General features: G+C 41.7%; 1 protein-coding gene across 6 annotated transcripts in view; it reads left to right on the top strand.

Moving 5' to 3' along the window:
• ATP13A3 (ATPase 13A3) overlaps positions 1 to 21,876 on the top strand; it is a 131,386-nt gene extending 109,510 nt beyond the window's left edge. For 5 of the 6 annotated variants that reach the window (XM_030215583.1, XM_030215581.1, XM_030215585.1 and 2 more), the window contains 5 exons: positions 797 to 984; positions 1,689 to 1,777; positions 9,797 to 9,877; positions 17,153 to 17,242; positions 20,940 to 21,876. In XM_030215583.1, coding sequence (XP_030071443.1) covers positions 797 to 984; positions 1,689 to 1,777; positions 9,797 to 9,877; positions 17,153 to 17,242; positions 20,940 to 21,137 — 646 coding nt within the window. In that variant the 3' untranslated portion in view covers positions 21,138 to 21,876. The remainder of the gene's footprint in view (positions 1 to 796; positions 985 to 1,688; positions 1,778 to 9,796; positions 9,878 to 17,152; positions 17,243 to 20,939) is intronic. The other variant, XM_030215587.1, reaches the window with a different exon arrangement.
• The last annotated feature ends 735 nt before the right edge of the window (positions 21,877 to 22,611 follow it).

Here is a 22,611-nt window from a genome sequence, read left to right on the forward strand (position 1 = left end):
CTTCGTAAAAGGGCCCCTAAGTTTATGAAATTTACCTGAGCGTATTCTATAAAGTACACCTTAATTTAGACATACTTTATAGAATAAGCATTGGTCCACGCGACTAAATATAGTCGCTGCCAGTTTCACCAAGTAAAACTTGGTGTACATCCCGATGCCCAAATTAGGTGTGGACCGGGTGTATTCTGTAAGTTGCGTAGATTTTAGAAATACCCGTAGCCACGCCTACTTTTCAACTATGCAACTTAGTTTATGTGCAACATGTTATAAAATAGGCTTAGTCCTGTGTGTAAATTCTAAATGCCAATGAGTGTCAATTGTTTACTAATTGGCAATTATTGGCACTGATAGACTTATTAACTAATTAAGTTACTAATTAAGTTGTGCGCAGAAATACAGAATATGACTGTTTTTGCATGCACAACGTAAGTCGTGCTACATAGAATCCGGGGTAATTGACTTGCCAAAGGTCACAAGGAGCAGCAGTGAGATTTGAACCCTGACTTTCCTGGCTCTCAGCCCACTATTCTTCCTTTCCAAAAATCCTGCATCCGTACAGGATACAAATGGTCCTGAATCCAAGTTCATCAGAGAGGGTAGCATTTTTAAATCCAAGGCACAAGCTAGAAATCAAAATGTTTTCCCATAAAACTTATGGATATTTCCCAATAAAAAAGTGCTTATACAGATTGTGTGGCAATTCTTTTCTTAGGTATAAAATTGGTTTGTAACATTGAAAAAGATAAAATGAGAACCCCGATGTGTTACTGAGGCACTATTTATTTTTCTTTTCCAGTGCCTGTAATCTATCAAGCAGCTCCCTCACCAACTCTTCACATGATATGAATAACACGCACATTGATGAGCACAACATCCAGAATTATGAAAACACAACTCTCTTTTTTATCTCCAGTTTTCAGTACCTCATAGTAGCAATTGTATTTTCCAAAGGGAAACCCTTTAGACAGCCCTGCTACAAAAACTGTAAGTGTGTATCCGGCTCTTTTTCATTTCACGTTTCAGTGCATATTTGGTCAGAAATGCAAATGTTAAAACCACTAATTGAGTAGCCAACATTACTGCTTATCTAACTTTTACCCAGTAGCTGTCTAGAAGTATGGATTAATATATGCAGTCAGCACTGGTGTACTGTTACAGGGGACCACAGGCTACAGCAGTCAGGCTGATTTTATAACATGGAGTAATCCCCTTTACCCAAATTGTATTAAGAACATAAGAATAGCCATTCTGGGTCAGACCAATGGTCCAAGTATTCTGTGGCCAACAAGCCAGATCACAAGTACATGGCAGAAACCCAAATAGTGGCAACAATAGAAGATTTGGCTTCTCAAGAGACTTCCCCTGTGTCCTATTTGAAATTCTGCATGTGTTGTTTACTACAAAAAATCGGGCACAATGTGTAGCAAATTAATGAACTGTATTGCATGCAAAAGCAGTGTGTTACTCTGCATAAAGTTTAACATGGATTGTGTTAAATGCTACAATCTGCATTATGTCGTGGTAGGTGCCTCCACTTCTGCTTCGGCATGCTGTTGTGCCTGCTGATGCTTCCTTCATTGCACACCCCCCACCCCAAAGTGTGAATTAATAATAAGCCTCACTTGTACTCCCAGCTGAGGTATGTGGTCTGCCAATTGTAATGTGTCTTTTTTTTTTTGTCTTAACAGTTCTTTTTGTAATATCTGCGATGGCTCTTTATACCTTGATCCTATTCATTATGTTGCATCCAGTTGCATCAATTGACAGCTTTTTAGAGGTGAGAAACATTTTCTATCCAGCACAAAATTGAGGGAGCAACTGCAGTTTCTGCCTGCTAGACTTAACCACCAATAGTGGCTCTTGGAAATAGTTTGGTTGGAATCGTGCTTGCAACATTTGCTTAAAAGCTCAACCCAAGGGTTGCTTGTTAAGTGTTTTTTTTTTTTAAAGGTTATGATGGGCAGTTAAATCAGCCACACCAAGTGAGTGATATCTGCCATTTCCAAAATAAAGTAGCTCTTTTTTTGGAGGTCTGAGCCAAGGTAGCAAAGTTTTATGAGCATGCATAGGAGTTTCTGCAGGAGCTCCTCAGTATTTTTTCTCATATAGTGATTGGACAGAAGTTAACCTGGTCTCAGTCCCCAAAGTGTTTTTTTTTTTTTTCTTAAGCTCCTTTTTTAAGAGGAGGAAAGACATGACTAGTGACTTAAACCAGGGTTCATGAGGTGCCAATTTATGACAGAAAAATAGGCCTCTTGGCTTCATAGGAGGTACGCGTACTCTGTTTTGGAACCTCATATGATGCTACAACTGATGATGTCCCTAAGGGTTGGAAAAAGCTGGAACGCTAGAGGTCCATTGATCAAAAACCCTGCACTGTTTTGAACAGCACTGTAAAATTAGCATCGGAACAGTTTGGGGAAATAATGTCCCTATGATCAACACTAATAGCATGCAAATTTATGTGCACGGTTAACGTTGATCATCTGGGAGGATTGTGCCTGGGCATTCATTCAAGGCACAATTTTCCTGCAGAAGTTGTTTAACAGGTCTGGGCTGTCAAAAAAGAAATAAAAAACAGCCCAGAATTGTCAAACACAGCCCAGGAGTTTGTCCCTTATATGGTAATGAAGCCCTGCCCAGCGCATTCCAGGATGCACCAGGAAAGGCACCGACATTTTGAGGTGGTGCTCGCAGAGAAGGGAGTGCTATTCCCTCCTCCTGCTTCCAGGTATGGGGTTGGGGGGGCAGTAGGCCACCAGGGTTGGGGCGGCTAGTAGGGTCTCATTGGACCACCAGGTAACCTCTTTGCTTTGGGGGGGGGGGGGGGGGGGGCTGGAGGTCCAACCATGGAATAAAATGTAAAATTAAACACCACATTGTCGCTTTTTCCAAATAAACCGGCACCCAAGTGCTGCAAGGTAAAACTTAAGTCTATCAACCATGCTACACATTATTATTATTATGGCTGCAGCATAGTCACATTCATTATGAATACAAGATTTATTTATTTGTTGCATTTGTACCCCACATTTTCCCCACCTATTTGCAGGCTCAATGTGTCTTACATTATGCCGTAATGGCGATCGCTATTCCAGGAATGGGAAATACAAAGTGGTATTGCATTAAAGTTCATAAGTGACAGAGTAAATGAAGCAGTCAGGTATAGAGGGTTCGGTTTTGTCCAGTTCTGGTATAAGTTTCATTGTCTGGTATTTAGGATGGATCATTGTGGTATGCCTTTCTGAACAGGTTGGTTTTTAGTGATTTTTGGAAGTTTGTTAGGTCGTACATTGTTTTCATGATGTTTGGTAGTACATTCCATAGTTGTGTGCTTATGTAGGAGAAGCTGGATGCATATGTTGATTTATATTTTAGTCCTTTTCAGCTGGGGTAATGGAGATTCAGTATTGCTAACATCATTTTACTCGCTAATTTCAACCTTATGATGTCTTCCCCTCTCCCACTGAGACAGCACCTGCACTCATAGCATGTGATATGAATGTGATATAAAATACCCGTACTTGATTCTGATTAGCTGTATTTCCCAACTACTGGAGATGCTGTTGAAGCTCACTGCAGGCCACCCTGGTCTGTCTTACCATTTTCAGGACACAGACCGTAGAAGTCTGCCCAACACTTGTATTACTTCCCGACTACCGCAGTTGCTGTCTTAAGTATCGCTCCTGCCCATTATAACACATTAGCAGTCCTAAGGTCACCTTCATTTTGTCTTGATTCTATTCCCTTTCTATATAGGGATCCTCTGTGTGTGTCCCAGTCATTTTTGAGTTCCATCACTGTTTGTCACCACCATCTCCACCAGAAGGATATTCCAGGCATTCACCACCCTTTCCTGATGTTACTACTACCCTGCAACCTCATCATGTCCTCCAGTTCTACCACCTACCTGTCTGTACAAAATATTTGTATATTAATACCTTTTAAGTATATAAACGTCTGTATCATATTTCCTCTTATCACTTTCCTTTCCCTCTAGGGTATACCTATTCAGGTCTTCAAGTCTCATACATCTTTTGGCACAAACCCCATACCATTTTTTCACCTTTCTCTGAACTGCTTAAGTTTTTATGTCCTTAGTGAGATTATGGCCTCCAAAACAATGCTCCAAGTAGGTCAACAACTACTTTAACATGGAGTATTAACACCTCCTTTCTTCTGCAGGTAATGCCTCTCACTATGCAGCCAAGTATCTTTCTGGCTTGGCCATTGCTTCATCACATTTTCTCTACCTTGAGATCTTCAGACAATATCACCTCAAGGTCCCTCTCCTGTTCCATGCATGTCAGTCTTTTGCCTCCTTATTCATACAAGTGTCTCACTCTGCACTTATTTGCATTAAATTTCAACTGCCAAACATTACACCTTCTTCTAGTTTTTGTAGATCGCTTCTCATGTTGTTTACTCCCTCCAGGATGTCTACTCTGTTGCAAATCTTTTTATGTCATCTGCCCAAAGGCAAATCCTTCTAGTGCTTGGCAATGTCGCTTACAAATACGTTGAATACAATCGGCTCCAGTACCGATCCCTGAGGCACTCTGCTACTCGCCACTGGTGGTATGCAGAATTACAGCAACGACCCTGCACTCTTTCCTTTGATTCATTATAATGTCTTTTTCTTTTCCAACTTGTTGTTAATTCTAAATCACTTTGATATATCCTCACAGATGTTGAAAGGTGGTATATCAGGATCTCAAACTTTCTTTCCTCTTAGTAGATTCCATTCACCACCACCCTCTGCTATCTTAACAGTCAACCAGTTTCTGATCCAATTTTACACCTCAGGTCCCATCCCCAAGCCACTCAGTTTATTTATGAGCCTTCTATGAGGAAAGTATCAGATGACAGCCAGACTCAGCATTTCAAAGGTCTAGGTAGAGGGACGAGGCGAGCTTCAGCTGCTTCCTCAAGTAAAGAAATTGTCCTTTTGATGCAAGGGTTCAGAAAGCACCACATTTTCTTGCTGGTTCACTCATGCTTGGCCCATGGGAGATTGCCTGATCTCTTACAGGAACTGGCAAGGAAGATGGTTGTGCTTCAGCCAAATTCCGGCTACTCAGCTGATGCAATCAATCCTCAGTCAGTCAAACGTCTACAGATAGAATGCTAGTCTCTCCTGCATTCCAGTTCTATCTCAAACAAATGAGGGATTCTATTCAAAGTACTTCAGGAAATCTCTACCTTACTCTAGATCTGTTTTCCTCAACAGATTTCTGGTAAAGGAAAATTTCAATATGAATTTCTTAGGGAAGGATTGTGAATTTCTCAGTAAGGGAGATGGGGTGTGTTTACTGGATTTTAAAAGATGCCTGTATGTGTATGATGCACCTAAATTATAGGAACACCTTAGACTACATTGATTTCTAGCTATTTATAATATAAAGTACTACTGTCTGCTGCTCCAGGAGTGTTTACTGAGTGCCTATTGGTAGTTTGAGTTGATTTTGCAGCACTAAGATTAATGTTTTTCCCTACCTGGATGACTGGCTTATAACAGGGGGACCTTGTGTCTCAGGGTCATTGTAGCCCCTCAGGCAATGATTAACTTTTAGAATTGCTGAGATTTCTTATAGTTACCAAAAATCATCTTCAACCATCCCAGACATTTTTTTCATAAAAGCCGTACCAAATACAATCTAGAACAAGGTTTTCTGACTCCAGATAGAACATGTCAGTTTAATAGATATCCAACACGTATCTTCAGCAATAGAAGTGTCTGCTTGTTTTTATGAGGACAGAGCCATATAGCCTTCATGGTTATTGTAGTGCTGTTTGCTTATCTCCACATGCAAAGAGCTTGGTGGGAATTAAAATTTCAGTGGGATCAAGCTACATGCTCACACAATTGTTTTTGTAGCAATAAGTATTGCTCTTTGCAAGTAGGTGGTCCCAAGCAGTTTGACTACTGGCCTTCCCTTTCTTCGTCCTTGGTACCAGATTAGACTTAGTGCACATGCTTCAACAAGAACTGGGGAGCTCATCTCAATATACCATACTGAAGATAACTGGCCAAGCAAGAAAAGACTTTCACATCAACAAGCTGGAGCTCAGGGCAATTTTCAGTGCCATACCGTGTTTCCCCGAAAATAGGACCTACCCCGAAAATATGACCTACCGGGGTTTTCCTGCAAATTTAAAATATAAGACATCCCCCCAAAAGTAAGACCTACCAAACTTTTTTTTTTTAAGCAGGGCTGCCGAGAGCCACCTGAGGTCGCCCCCCCTCCGTCGCTCCCGGAACTAACCTGAAGCTCCTTTCACCTTCGCAAGTTCGGATTCGGTGCAGCAGGGCAGACCTTGCCTTCCTTCCATGTCCCGCTCTCGCCTGACGTAACGTAACGTCAGGCGAGGGCGGGACATGGAAGGAAGGAGAGGTCTGCACTGCTGCTTGCTGCTCCGAATCCGAACTTGTGAAGGTGAAAGGAGCTTCAGGTTAGTTCCGGGAGTGACGGAGGGGGGGCCCGGCGACCTCGGGTGGGGGGGGGGGGGCCACCGATGTTTCCCAGAAAATAAGACATCCCCCCGAAAATAAGACCTAGCGCGTTTTGGGGAGGAAAAATAAATATAAGACAGTGTCTTATTTTCGGGGAAACACATTTGTGTGAGGTCTTTCTTGGGCGTTTCTCGGGACGGTATCGCAGGGTGCAGCACTCCTGAACAAGTGAGTCATGACATAACTGATCAGCAAGATCTAAACATCCAGAAGTACCAGTGCACTACGAATGCTGGCCCCTCCCACGGCCAAATGCCTTGGATTTGGCCAGGTTTGAGATGGCCGGTTCCAGTTTCCATTATCGCTGAAAAACAAAGTCGGCCATCTCAAACCCGGCGATCTGTGGCATTTGGCCGGCCCCAACCGTATTGTCGAAACAAAAGTTGGCTGGCCATCTTATTCGATAATACGGTTCCGGCCAGCTGTTGCGGCGCCACCAAAATAGATCGCCGGCGCCGTTTGATTATGCCCCTCTATGTGAATTATAACTGAAGAGTTGACTTAGGGAATGAATTGAAATCTATTAATGAGGTAGTAAGAATGTTTTACATTAGTCAGAATTGCTGGTACTATTTAATGATGACTGTTAACTGATTAAGATGTAAAGTGCCTGGCACAAGCTGGATTATACATTTATACAGGAAATTCTGATCAGAAAATGAGACAGAGGTTTCTCTTTATTTGATAAGATTCTTGTTGCGGTACTGCTATGAAACTGTAGGACCAAGAAAAATCTTATTTACAGAAACTAGATACTTTGGCAATCTTCTACTAAAGTATGACAAGATTTAGCACTTACATGTTAAAGCAAAAGTTACCATGCAGTAAATGCAGGAAGCATGCCCAGCATCTGCCCTGCATTTACCACACAGGGTAGAGCCATACTGCTGAGGCACTGTGTTGCATGCAGTTCTAGATAGTGTGATACGACCCCAAATAAAATAAATAAACAGGATATTGCCGCAGTGGCCCTACCCATATGCACAAACCCCCTTCCTGATTCCTCCCAACCCCTCCTGATTACATTATTCAACATTTCCCAATTGCATATCCCCTAAAGGAAAAAAATCTAACAAGTAGGGTCTGTTGGTTCCTTCTATACATTAGTTGGCTAATAAAGCATAAAATAGACATTTTTATAAAAAGAAAAGAGGTAAGTTTATAGACTTTTTTTTAATCACAGTTATAGAGAGAGTGCCTAACATACCAAAAAAATCATCTTTATTCTTTCAACCAAAAAGAGCATTAAAAAGAAATTATACTTAAGAGGTTGAAAATGTCTGGCTATCTGTTAGCAAAATAGCTCTAAAAACGTAACAGAATCATATTTGGCATGGGAGAAAAGACAGGTTCAAAAATGGAAGTCTTCAGGGTTCCAAAGCCTCCCTTTAACTCTGCAAATCAAGCAATATCATCAAAAAGATTGGCAAAGAATCCCAAACAGGCACAACTCTCCACATCCAGACCTTATAGCAGCACTCTGTCCACATCCCCTCTCTGAGGATGGCAGAGGAGTATATAAAGGATTGTATCAGGAAACGCATGATAAGAACCAGCCAATTGGCTACCAATATCCAGAAGAAAGTCCAATGGATGAATTTAACCAATCGGATTCCAAACTTGTTAAATGAAAAATCTATTTTTGTTTCCCAGATGTAACAGTTTCTACCAGATCAATACCTCTTTATGTCTCTAGGAGTGTAATTAGTAGCAAATAAAGTAAAATCTAAAGCATACTGTGCAGTGGCACAGTGAGGCATGATTACTAGAGAGTGGTAAGTTTTTGCACTTATTGTGCACCATATGCAAAACTGAATGCATTGAAAGAGCAAAGCCTTTGCAGTATGCAGGGGGTGTGCCTCGCATCTGTTCTGCATTTAGCACACAGGGCGCAGCGTTACATCCATTGCCAGACAGAGTGGGAGCACTCGTGCTATCAGGCACCATACTTAATGAGGTAGTGACCACTGTAGATAGATAAATGTTGCAGTGGAGCTGTCCCTGTTACAGGCTGGACACCCCCCCCCATCCCGGATCCCAAGTTGGCTCTCCCCACATCTTAATCAAGACCCCCCCATCTCCATTCAACACTTCCCTGGCCCCAGTCATATCACTACGAGAATGGTATGGGATTTGCGTTACAAGACGTATGAGGAGAGACTTGCTGAACTAAACATGTATACTCTGGAGGAAAGGAGAAACAGGGGTGATATGATACAGCCGTTCAAATATTTGAAAGGTATTAATCCGCAAACGAACCTTTTCCGGAGATGGGAAGATGGTAGAACGAGAGGACATGAAATGAGATTGAAGGGGGGCAGACTCAAGAAAAATGTCGGGAAGTATTTTTTCACGGAGAGAGTAGTGGATGCTTGGAATGCCCTCCCGCGGGAGGTGGTGGAAATGAAAACGGTAACGGAATTCAAACATGCGTGGGATAAGCATAAAGGAATCCTGTGCCGAAGGAATGGATCCTCAGGAGCTTAGTCAAGATCGGGAGGCGGGGCTGGTGGTTGGGAGGCGGGGATAGTGCTGGGCAGACTTATACGGTCTGTGCCAGAGCCGGTGGTGGGAAGCGGGACTGGTGGTTGGGAGGCGGGGATAATGCTGGACAGACTTGTACGGTCTGTGCCAGAGCCGGTGGTTGGGAGGCAGGGCTGGTGGTTGGGAGGCGGGGATAGTGCTGGGCAGACTTATACGGTTTGTGCCCTGAAGAGCACAGGTACAAATCAAAGTAGGGTATACACAAAAAGCAGCAAATATGAGTTATCTTGTTGGGCAGACTGGATGGACAGTGCAGGTCTTTTTCTGCCGTCATCTACTATGTTACTATGTATAAGGATCTAAAAGATAAAGTAAATCTTATTCAACAGATAGCTGAGTGGACATGTGCTACTTAAACAAGAGGGCGCAGGACCTTGTCCTGCTGTAGAAAAGCAGCAAACATAAGGAGTTTAGCGATATTAGTGTTTCATGGCCACATATCTACCAGAATTCAGAATAAAATAGTCAAGTTAAACCAAATTTCTTGATCTTCATGAAAGGTCCTTGGATCCTGCAGTAGCTTTGTGGTGCTTTTTGCAAATGAGGAATGGCACAGGTGAACCTTTCTTGCATCCAGCCTAGTGAAAAGTCTAGTTCTGTGTTAGTTTTGAAGCAACAAAACATATTTTTAGTGCGTTGTCTTTAGATTTATCCAGTTGTATTAAGTAATTTGTGCAGTGAAGTATGTATCATTTTCATACTTATAAATTCACACTGTTTAATAACTTTTCTTTGAAGCTGGTTTGTGTACCATATGAATGGCGTATCAGAATGCTGATCCTTATCGTTGTCAATTCGGTTGTTTCTTTATTAGTGGAGGTAAGTAATTCAAACTAACCATTCCATTGCATAACTTCCTAGTACTTCAGAATCTGTAGGATAGTTGTGTTCATCAACCAGTAGATGGAGATAGAGAACTGAAAGCTGAGCTGAGACCATATTTCTCTTGGCATCCAGTCCTGTTCCTCAGTATTTTCTATCTCCAGCAGGTGGACAGACACACTTTTTGCTCCTGGTCTACTTGCGGGCTCATTTTCAAAGCACTTAGCCTTCCAAAGTTCCATAGGTTTCTATGGAACTTTGGAAGGCTAAGTGCTTTGAAAATATGCCTCCTGGTCAACTGGTCCCCAGTTGCGTTTTGTGGGTGGCTTGAGTCTGCAGAGTCATATCCGGAGGTCTTCAGGTCCCTGTCTCTGGTGGCTGCAAATTTACTTTTCCCTTCTCTTCACCTCGCCCCTGTTTCTGTGGAGCTCTCCTTTTCCAGCACAGCAATCTTAAAAAAAAAAAAGGAAAGGAGGGAAAGAGGTTTGCTGGAGAGCATGAGACAGAGTATCAGTCCTGATCCTTTCTCATCTGTTGTAAGACTTGTAGAGACTGTGAGCTTGGGGAGAGCAGCCAGCAGTGGTAAGTTTGACTCTGAACCACTCGGAGGGCTGCAAGTTCTACTTGGTGTAGGGGAGGGATCCTGACTCACTGCTTGGGTACACTTTGTGCTGCGCTTGTGACAGGGTGAAAAGCAACTCCTGCAGAGGCAGTTAAGCAGTGTTTCTGTTGTGGGACCCCCTTCCGGCTGGTGTCAGGGTATTAGTGTGCACACTCTCTAATAATCCTGTAGGACTCTGAGGAAACGGTGGGCGGCAGCACATCATCGGATTTGTTACATCATCCAAATATGCCTGATCTTTGCACTCTCCAGCAGGGCTGGTGTGCAGTTTGATGCAGGAGAGCGTGGTAACGGGTGCCATTTTGTCATGGCTGACTAGCATTGAGGAGCAACCTCTGATCATGCACAGCTGCCGTTTTACTGCCTCAGGGCCCAACAGAGCATTCAGCTGCATCAGGATCTTTGTTTTTTTTTCCCCGGAGTTTATATTGTTTTTTTGCCAGCCCTATTTACTGAGAAAGGGACAGTCAGAATTGCTGTAACGTGCTTCAGTTTCTCGCCCCACTGTCAGCCTCTGACTCCTAAGAGATCTCATTTAGACCTCCAGGAGTAGGCAGATGAGGCTATCTCTGCTTCTCCCTCCTTAATGGATGCGGTCTATTCAGAGGAGTCATTGTTGAAGGAGCTGTTGGAGGAGGGAGCGCTCCCTTCTAAGGCAGGGGATGATCTGAAAGTACTGAGGTTGTTTCATAAAGAGGAGCTCAGTACTTTTATTTCTGAGGCACTAGCAGTGCTCTCTGTTGAGGAGCTTTTGCTTTGGTGTTAGGAGTTCCATCTTCGTTGATCATGAGGTGACTTAAAGGTCCTCCTGAGGCCTTCCCAATGCATCTAGACTTTCAGGCCCTGATTACAGATGAATGGGTCTTACCAGATGCAGGGCTGAGAGTGGGAAGACCAGCTTGCTGGTGGAAGGGGGCATTGCCCTAAAAGTTCAACAGGATAGGAAACTAGAAGGCTCGCTGAAACAAGCCTTTGAAGTGGCCTCTTTGGGCCTTCAAGGGACAGTGTGCATCTCGTTCATGGCAAGAGCATGCCTAAAGTGGCATTAGTAGTCGGTAACACAAGATGGACACCATAACACCCAGCTGGAAGCTGAGTAGGCCTACTTGGTGGATACTATTTATGACGTTACAGGTTAAGGCCTGCAGTATGCATTTGTCAAGGCACATCGGCAATTCTGGTTGTGGCATCAGTGTCATGTCTAGGTAAACTGCCCTTTCGGGGCAAGTGGCTATTTGGAGAAGATCTCGGTAACTTGGTGAAACAACTAGGGGAAACTAAGCCACAGCAGTTGCCAGAGGATAACCCGAAAGCTTCTGGTCACCTGCCCTTAGGGGGCTCTCAATCTCGATTTTGAAACAGCAGACTGTACCTGCTTTGTCATCAGCAATGTGGTCAGAAGTCCCGCTTTCAGGCATGCCAATCTTCCTTTTGTGTAGACAGGAAGTTGTCCTCTGTCAGCTAGAGCACCCAGTGTCTCCTGAGCTTTGCAGTGATGAGGCCGGTCCACTTTTCTCTTCTGATGGGAGGATGTCTTCAGGAGTTTCAGGAGAAGTGGACCAAAATCATGTCAGACCAATGGGTTCTGGATATTCTTACAGAAGGTTACAAATTGGAGTATGCTGTGACCAGAGTGGAACTTTAATTTAGTCCTTCTGACTCTTCAGAAGCCGCCTTTTGAGGCCACTCTGGAAGGCTTCCTTGATAGATTTTATACTAAAGACAGTGGCTTTTGCATTGGCACATAGGGTTTCGGAGCTTCAGACTCTCTTTTGTCGGGATTATTTTTTGGAGGCGGGGTCTCCTTGTGCACGGTTCCTTCCTTTATTCCAAAAGTGATATCAGCATTTCATCTCGACCAATCTGTGAAGCTTCTGTCCTTTTGCAGAGAGGATAAAGAGGCTCAGTATTCTTCCTTGAAGCTTGTCGATGTGCATTGCATCCTCATTAGATATTTGGAAGTCACAAATGAGTTTCACAAATTGGACAAACTGTGCTTTTTGGTAAACAGAGGCTTGGCCTCCTGGCTTCCAAGCCCACAATTTCTAAATGGCTGAAGGAGACTATCGGGTCAGCTTATTTGCTTGCTGGGCAGCAGACTACTCAGGCCTAAGTTCATTCTAGGAGATGTACACGACATCCTGGGTGGAGACTACCTTAATGTATCCGGCGGATATTTGCAAGATGGAGTCATGGTCGAGGCCCTATACCTTTACCAAACACTACAGGGTGGCCGTTGCGGCATGCTCAGAAGCCAGTTTTGGGGCTTCGGCTCCAAGTTCCCACCCACTCTAGGGATTGCTTTTGAACATCCCACAGGTTTAGGAATAGTGAGTGGGAAGCTACGAAATGGAAGGAGAAATTAGTCCTTCCCAGTATTCAGAGGCCTGCCCAAAGCTTCTGAGATGTTTAGTTGGTGTGAAGGTATCTGATGGAATTTTTTCCGTTGCTCTTGTACGCCAAAGGAGTAGTCCTGAAACATCAAAACTGGGCGCCCCTCGTGTGTTAAGTCTCCCCTCCTAATCTTAAATCCATTCAGTATTTCCATTTTAGAGCGGTAGTTGAGCACTCGCGCCACTATGACACGAGGTCTCTTTTGACTATCAGTTTTGCGTCCCACGCGGTGTGCGCGCTCAAGTACTAAAGGCCCAAGGGAGTCTGATAAGGCCAATTCTTTAGATAGCCAGTCTGTGAGCCAAGGCACTAAATTTCTGTCCGGTATGTTTTCCGAGATGCCTACAATGCGCACATTGTTCCTCCTGGAGCGGTTTTCTAAGTCCTCCAGTTTATCGTAATGCTCCTGGAGCTGTTGTTTAATTTCGCGGATGTCCACGCTATAGGCCTGTGAGTCATCTTCTAAAGCCGAAACCCGCACAGAGAGATCTTCCGCGCGGGTCTCCAGTCCCTCCAACTTAGCGTGGAAAGTGTCTATTTTTTGTTCAACAGTGTCCCACCGAGGCTGCCAGGCCTTCGCCACCGCGGCTGTTAGTTGCTCCAGTTGCGACGTCGAAAATGCTTGTTCACATTGTTGTGGTTCGCCCGCCATTTTAGACTCGGAGGCAGGCAACTTAACCTTTTCTTTCTCTTTTTTCCCGGTCCGAAGCGCCATTCCAATCGGGGTTTTGTTCAGGTATTTGTCCATGCAGTTATGCTGTAGCCGGCGGCTATTTTATTAATGTTTTTTGAGCAGTATTTTTAAGAGTACGGGGTTGAGGCCCACGAGCTGCAGCACTGCACGTCTGCTCAGCTCATCGCATCACGTGGACTCCCCAGTTGGTGTGAAGGTAATGGGTGAAATACCTGCATATCCCTTGTTCTGTACAAGTTGTCCAGAGATGAGAGAAGTCCACAGGTGTTTGCTTATCTGTTTAGTGTTAGATTACAAGTTGTTTAAAGTGGTTGTTTTTATTCTGAGTTTCTCGTTACTGCTTGTCTATGTAAATATTGAGGAGCTGGACTGGATGCCAAGAGAGAGGTCTCAGCTCAGTTTTCAGTTCTCTGTCTCCACCTGCTTGTTGATAGTCGCAACTATCCCACAGGTTCTGAATTAGTGGGAAGGACTAATTGAAAGAAAATTAACTGTTAAGACCTAATTTCTCCTTGACCTTCCATATTCAACATTTCATTTTCCTGGATTGAAATGGCTGCATCTCATCTTTTAACCTATTAGTGCCCAACGTTCTCATATGGGATTTTAGTATGGGAATTTTGGGCACTAATGGGTTAATTCAAATGCTGGTGTCCGTTTCAGCAATAGCAGATTTCCATCTCAAACATCCCAAGAGAACTCAGTCTGCCTGGAAGGTTGATGTTTGTGTAGCTTGCCAACAAGGGTGACTGTCGTGTCTTTGTCTTTAGACTTCATGTCAGTATAAAATTGGATTTTATCAACTTTTCATATTTACATGTTTAGTGTTTTCCTGTATTGATGGCTGACTGTATCTGCATTGTATTAATTGCTGGAATGCAGTTTTTCATAAACATTGTAAAGCAAGCTATTTTATATAGAGAGATTATGAAATGTCGTTGCCCTTTTGGCACCTTTACTGCAAACAAAACAATACTGCATGAACGCAAGCACCATGCAACATTTTATTGTAGCACTCACCATGAATGCAGTCTCATTTATTTATAAATAAATCTAATTTTCAAATCTTGTTCTTTGATTTTAAGCATTACCTTGGGGCTGTGAACTTCTGATGTGGGTTGTGTTATTTTTTTTAATAGATATTACTTCTGTCTAGTTCTTATTTTAACATGATCCAGCTAGATGGTGCAACTAGATGGACTTTCCACTCACCTCCAGGTTGTGTTGTTGACATTAGTACTAAGAAAGAAAACACTATTAACAGATGTTACCACTTGAGTCAAATAGCTAAATGTTATTCTGTTTATTTTACACTAAGTGCTAGGTTTACTAAAAGGCATTACCACACATAATTTACCATGGATCCCATTTTATCTAATGGAACCTAATTACTAAGGGTATTCAAGCCAAAAATCTTCATTTTGTTTCCCGTGTGATTTATGGGATTTTTTTGTATGTGTTTGATTTTCAGTATTGGGGAATTATTATCAATGGTGTGTCCTATTCTTCATTAGTATCTGTTGATGACAGAGAATTCCTACCCCCTTCCCTGCAATTGTAGGGTTTTTCCTGGCACTGTGATTGTGTGTACTAACGATGTAGCACACTTTAGTAAATCTATTGCGGAGCTTGTAGCTCTAACTTTACGTCAGATTTTTGAGGCAGAATGAATGTCGTCCATCATAATTTACAAGGGTCAGAAGTAGAAGCTGTGCACATATAAGAAGAGACATGGCAAACTGTAAGGCACAGAGTATCAGAGGAATCTGATTTAAGTTTTTGATGTTAGCATTAACATGCTAACTTTAATGATTGTAAATTAACACAAAACTCATTTTCAGGTCTTGGGCCATTAACTTGCTAATGTAATGAAAATGACTAAGGTACATTGGCCTTCACTAGGTTTGTGTTCATGTTATGTATGAATTGCTGTACAGAGAATAAAATGGGCAGTTGTATTACTCTGAGCTTAAAATCTAGTCAAGAGGCACAAGAAGAAACAAATACAAGGTATTTAGCTAAAGTGGCAAGGTGCTGGCTTTTGCGATGAGGACCACATAATCTAATTGGGGTAAAGCTGCAAGAAGTTATGACTGCACCTGAAAAACACTGAGATGGGTGAGGAAGGCGAGGGAGAGATTTTAGGCAAGCTGTTCTGAACAGAAGGCAGTCCTGTTCATACTTTAGGTTTCGTTTCTGCCCTATGAAGAGAGCTAGTGAGAGAAAAGGTTCTTCAAAAAAGTTCCCAGTTTTACCGTAGGCTTCTTTTAAACAAAGAATGCAGAGATCTTGCTGCACTGTAGCCTGCATAGCTTGTTGTAAAGAATTAAAAAAGCAATTTAATATTAGCAGTACAGGTTTTGTGCAGGCTTCTGAGTTTCATTTCTTTTTCTGTTTTTCTGTTTATTGTGTTCTTTGTTTATTTTTTATGCAATGTTAACTGAATTAAGCAATGACCCTTCTTTTAGTCATAATAAAAGGAATCATGAAACATGAACAAATAAAAAGTATGAGAAACCTTCATCCTGTTTTCAAGTAATCTCTTAATGTTGATTTTTGAAACCTGCAATAATCCTTTAGATCCCAAACATTTATTTTAATTTGCTTTTATTAACACAGCAAATGAACACAACAAATTATCCTACCTGGTCAAAATAATTCAAAAAGCATTTCTGAAGTGATGATTAAAAATCTGGTGAATCTTAAAAATCATAATGCTTACAAAGGATTTTTTTTTTCTTGCAAAGAAATTGTTTAGCTTGACCATAAGACCTTGATAATTACCCTAGTGATCATGTTAAAAGTCCTTGAAGTACAGATGTTCACTGTGCTCATGTACATTAAGCAATCCTTATTGTAAGCATTTTGAATAAGATGAATATTCACATTATCACTATAATAGAGCCTTTCCTAACGAATGAACACCAAAGTTGTTAATTTTTTGCTATATAACTTCAGATTTAGAATGACTGCATTCTGCTTAAAGTCACTTTTGTAAAAATGAGATGGGTTCCGCATATATACTTAATATGAAAATCGATGGTGAAATTCAGATATTTATTCTCCTCTGTAAGGTAATTGACTATGAGCAGCTAGTTTTCTAATATAATGAATAGGGAGATCGGAGCTAAATACTGGCAGTACATTTTTACTAGGTGGGAAGGGAGGTTTATGCATGAAACAGAGGTGGTGGAGTAACAGTATTAGCAAGAATCAAGAACATGGGATAAGAACAGAAGAGCTTCTGTTGTAAGGAAGCGAAGGTAAAGCTAGAGATCTGCGGTACTGCAATGCTTAGTATAAATCGGCAGACTAGAGGGACTTTTTGATCTTCCTCTATGCCCATATTCTGTGTTTCAGTAGCCAAGAGGGGTTATGTGCATTGTTTCTGACTAGACAGCTCCCCTTAAATCAATCTGGCACCGTATGTGGAACCCAGTTGTCTCATTTTTTTCAATGTTACTTTCAGTAGCATAAGCACTACTTAAAAATTGATTTGCTTGTTAATGATGAATTATTGGTATTTCTTTTAATTCCTTCCATCCATTGCAATGTCTCACAGAATTGGTTCCTTGATAAGGTCATTTGGAAGCTTGTGTTCAGCCGAGACAAGCAAGGAGAGTGTCGGCATCCCATCTCTCAGCCACAACAGGTTGGAATTGGCAGATTTACTCTAAATCGCTGTGATCACAAGAAAGAAAGATAAACACACGGTTTTGCCTTTTTGGGAAAAAAAAAATAGCCCTTTTCTTTAAAAACTTCTATTATAAACTGAAATCTCAACAACATAGTTGTATTACTTAAGCAATATTCCTTACAACAGCATCTGCTAAATTGAGTAATGCCTTTGAGATATATATTTTTTTGTTATGACATTTCTATCCCGCATTTTCCCAAAAAGCTCAGGTTCAATGCGGCTTACGTAACAAATTAAGAAGAAGCATTACAAAACAATTAATATTAACACAAGAGTACAACTATTAAAAATTATTGAGACTTTGCATCTTTTACTTTATAGTTGATAGTAGGACAGTTTACTTGCTGTTGGGCAAGAGTCAGAATTGCTTAACAGGTGGGTTGCAGTACTGTGTAAGGTTTTATGGATGTTAATTTATTTATTAGGATTTATTTTCCTCCTTTTTGAAAGAATTCACTCAAAGTGGTGTACAGCAAGAATAAACCAAACATGAGCAATAGACAATGACAGCAGTAAAAACATTCAAATAACAATACAAAGTTTGGCATAGTATACTACTTACAATGTCAACACAATATGTAATAGAACATTTTAATAGACTGCATAGGGTATAAGCAAAGATGGAACATATAGATAGGTAAGAGAATAAGAAGAGTTAGAAAGTAAGGTGACTTATTTAAAGAAAGTTGCACATGAGGTCAGAGAGATGATTAAATGTTATTTCAGCTAGGATAGGAGTTGTTAAACATGTCCTGCTGCAGTATGTGCAGCTTGTGTCACTCCTTGTGTGTGAGACTAAGAAGTTAGTTACTTCTTCCATTAAAGGCCTGGTTGAAGAGCTAAACTTTCACCTGCTTCCTGAAGTAGAGATAGTCTTGTGTTAAACGGAGCCTTTCAGTCAGTGCATTCCAGAGTGTGGGGGCTACTCAAAGGCTCGCTTGCGGGTATCACATTGTCTTTTGGAGAGGGTGTGGTTAGGGATATCCCTTAGGAGGACCTTAGTGTCCTTGGAGGTGTGTAGAGGGTCATATTTATACTAAGTAAACTAACTGGAAAGTCTCCCAGTGATTGGAGTAATAAAAACAGAAAAATGAAGGCAGGTAAAGACCACATGGCCTATGCACATTCATGCAATTTACTTTCCCCTCCTTTCCCTACAAATCCTATGTACTTGTCCCAAGCTTTCTTGAATTCAGATAGTTTTCCTCTCTATCATCTCCACTGGGAGGCTGTTCCATGAATTCACCACCTTTTCTGTGAAGAAGTATTTCCTCAGGTTTCTTCTGAGTCTGCCCCCTTTCACCTTCATCCTATGCCCCCTCATTCCAGAACTTCCTTTCAATTGAAAGAGACTCACCTCCTGTGCATTTGTGCCACATAAGTATTGAAACGCCTCTATCATAGCTCCCCTGTCCCACCTTTCTTCCAAAGTAATACATATTGAGATTTTTACGCTGTCCCTGTACACTTTATAACAAACCAATTTAGTAGCCACCCTCTGGACTGAATCCATCCTGTTTGTATCTCTTATTTTGGTGCGGTATCCAGAATTGTACACAGTATTTAAAGTGAGGTCTCACCAGAGTCTTATACAGGGGCATCACCACCTCCTTTGTTTAATATTGGCCATTCCTCTCCCTATGCACACGAGCATCTTAACTTTTCTACCTGATTGGCCACCTTAACATCACATACGATCGCACCTAAGTCCCGCACTTTCATGCACAAAAGTGCTTTACCTCCTTACCTGTACTGTTCTCTTGGGTTTTTGCAGTCCAAATGCATAACCCTGCATTTTTTAGCATTGAAACTAACATAACTATTTAGATATTAATAGTGGCCCTACTGAGTATGAAATACCTTCTTGTTGCATAACATTTTAGAGTAAATGTTTGGCAACATGATTCCAAGGTATGCCAGTTTTATTTTGTAAATTGACACAAAAAAATAAAGGACATGCTTTTCCTCTGAAGATGAGCAGTATAATCACACACTTGATGCCGAAGGGCAACCCCTGTAAGATTTCTGGAGCATTGACTCTAGATAACTTAAGGCATTATGGGGCCTATTTACTAGACTGCTTAAGCATTTGCACCTATTGCCTGCTAACTGCAAAAAAGAACCTGTAGTATTTCCAGCACTTTGGGGAGAGCAGCCAGAGGGCACTGGTTACTACCATGTGCTAACAGCTGAAACTGAATACAATGAGCTACATCTCTAGAGGTGACTCTCTAGAACAGTGGTTCCCAAACCTGGTACTGGAGACACCCCAGCCAGTCAGGTTTTCAGGATATCCACAATGAATATTCATGAAAGAGATTTGTATGCAGTGGAGGTAGTTCATGCAAATCTCTCTCATGAATATTAATTGTGGGTGTCCTGAAAACTTGAGTAGCTGGGGTGCCTCCAGGACCAGGTTTTGGAACCATTAGCAGTTACCCATAGAAATAACACTCACATTAATTGCAAGGCACAATCCCCACCTATTGCATGCCTCATATTTGGAATATCTAGATTAGTTGTTTAATGTGGCAGTTAATGTATGCTGACCTACGTGGCATGTTAGCTGTTAAACTCTGTTAACACCCATGTTATACATGTAGTATGTGTTAGTGTTTGTAAAGTAAGCTGCTGTCTTGAACATTCTCCGGAGGCAAGCAGGGAAGATGTAGGCATACTTGCAGGTGAAGTCTCTGACTGATCTTTTATGTTGGTGCTGTCCTCTAGCTAAGTAAACCAAAGCAACAGTGCAGTGGAATGGAGGCAAGGATAGTAGAAGCCCTGTATTAAGAAAAAGAACTTATTTTAACAAGCTAATTTAGAGAAAAGGATCCAGCCAAACAGCAACATCGAAGCCAGACCTCACACGCCATATCGGCTCACGGTATGAAGATTGAATATTGCCTGCTGAGATAATGGCCAACCATCCATCATTCACTGCAGCTTGGAACTCACCAGAAAGTGTGCCTGCATCATATCTGCTTGTCTCCAGAGAAAGTGGATTTACTTACCTGTAACAGGGGCTCTTCATAGACAGCAGGTGAATGCAGCCACAGTTATCCGCCCTCCATCCCCACTAGCAGTTACCCAAACAGCTTGAAGACAAAACTGGCAAGACGGGAAGCTCCTGCATGTGCCCAGTATGCCAAAAGGCTAAGCAAGAGGAAAATGCTGACATGCAGGATCGGGCAGAGACATCCCCTGTCTATGGAGAAACCTTTGTTACAGGTAAGTAACTCTGCTTTCTGAACACATCATTTAATTAAGTGCAAGTCCTTTCTAGTGTGTGAACCCCCTATGCTCCAGCCGATGTAACTGCATGTTGGATTTAGCTTATGCATATACAGAATAAGGCTGCAGTGATAAAAGCACAATTTAAGTTGTTTGTGTCAGTTCATCTGTGTTTTTGGTGCACTGTCTTGACTCCCAATCCTTGAGCTCACTGGGACAGGACTGGATCATTGTTTGTTTTGTTTTGACAGTTTGTTGCATAATTATTGCCCATTTCATCTCCTCACCCCCCCCCCCCCCCCCCAATAAAAAAAAAAAAAAAAAAATTATATCAGGAATAGCTTCTGCAGTCCTGTAAATATTTGTTGCTCTTGACTGTTGAATGTTATAACCACACATTTCTTTTTCACATTTCTTATAGGAGACTGTGGACCGATGGGGAGGCTCATTCTTGTCCTGCCTTTTCACTTGTACAAAGAAGACACCAAAAGCCAAGTATATGCACTTGGCCCAAGAGCTGTTGTTTGATCCTGAGTGGCCGCCCAAACCGAGAACTACTACGGAAGCCAAGATGATACCCCAGCAAAATGGCTCGTATCAGATCATCACTGTTACGTAGCAATTAATCCAAACCAAGTGGTTTTTTTTTTAACCTAGGTATTCAGGGGGAAAGTCCTTATTTGATACTACTTCAACATAAACATTTTGCATCTGGAATTCCAGTACAGACACATTGAACTGTACAATGTTTGTATATGTAATATCTGACTTTTAACTTTTTGAATTCCAAGTTTTGAAAGAGTCTTGTAGAACACACATGTTGTACTTGAAGCAGAAGCATTTAATTTATCAAAAACCTTTTCAGCACTGGCACAGTGGTCAGAATGAACCAGAGCAGGGTGACTAAAAATGTGCCCATGTTTTTGGTAACAGTGCTTGTTTCCAGCAGTGTGGTATGCTGAGTGGCAAAGACTGCAGAGACACAGTATTGGAAGCTTGTGATCAAAGCCAAGGACATTGCTCGTCACTGTTATGCATTTTATGTTTTTGTAAAAATAGAAAAGAAATTAATCCTTTGAAAAGATTTTTCTATTTATGTGTATTTATTTTGTGCTATTGGTTGTGATTATTTTTAACAGCCACTGACTCAGGAATACATTTGATCTGTGTAATATTGACTTTTTAATTCGCCCTACCATATGTTATAAACATCAGCAAAAAATACATTTTTAGAACAGGATCTTAATGTTGACTTGCTTATGCTGCGTGTTCTTATCTTGTTTATAACTGTGACATCACGTACCAAAATTCATTTGAAGTTCACCTGTACATTAAAGTGACTACTGTTCTTGGAAGAAAAAATGGGATTGAAGTGGTTTTGTTTTTTTTGTGTTTTATCCTTGGATGATTTTTTTTAATGGTCCAAAATGATAGACATACTGAGTAGAAAAAGGTCTACAAAACACCTGGGAAATGTCCATTTTCGAAACAAAAAGATGTTTTTCTGGTTTGAAAATCTCCATGCTCGCCACTTGATTTTTGGACGTTTTCAGCAAAATTCCAAAATTAGATTTAGATGCCCACCACTTGTTCCTGCTTCATTTATGTGCTCAGTTCTGCCAGGTCAGTGGCTGGTGTTTTGCAGGTGCATAAATGCAAGGTGTGCCAATACTGGGCTATTCTAGTGAATCTGGGTATCTAGATGCTGTTATAGAATAGGCTCTCACGATGTAGCGTTGGTGTGCATATGGAGAATCCTGCTGGACCAGGGTTTATAACGCTGCCAGTGGATGGAGACGGGGACCACCATGTTTCAGTGACATCACTATGCTTTAGAACTGTTGAAGGATAGACATTTGCGAGTGTCTGAATATCAAAGCAGGGGTGTGTGGGGGGGGGGGGGGGGGGGGGGAGGGAGGGGGGAGTACAATGGCATCATATAACAATCCCCAGCCTCTTAAGAATTCCACCAGGGGAAAAACAGATCACAGCAGGAATTAGAAATAAAGGGTCCCCCAGCTGCTTATGTAGATACAGTAAACCTTCCATACAACATATGAGAAATTCTCACAACGAGAGGCAAGCAGCTGCAA

Source organism: Microcaecilia unicolor, chromosome 10 (assembly GCF_901765095.1).
Source record: "Microcaecilia unicolor chromosome 10, aMicUni1.1, whole genome shotgun sequence".
NCBI lineage: Eukaryota > Metazoa > Chordata > Amphibia > Gymnophiona > Siphonopidae > Microcaecilia > Microcaecilia unicolor.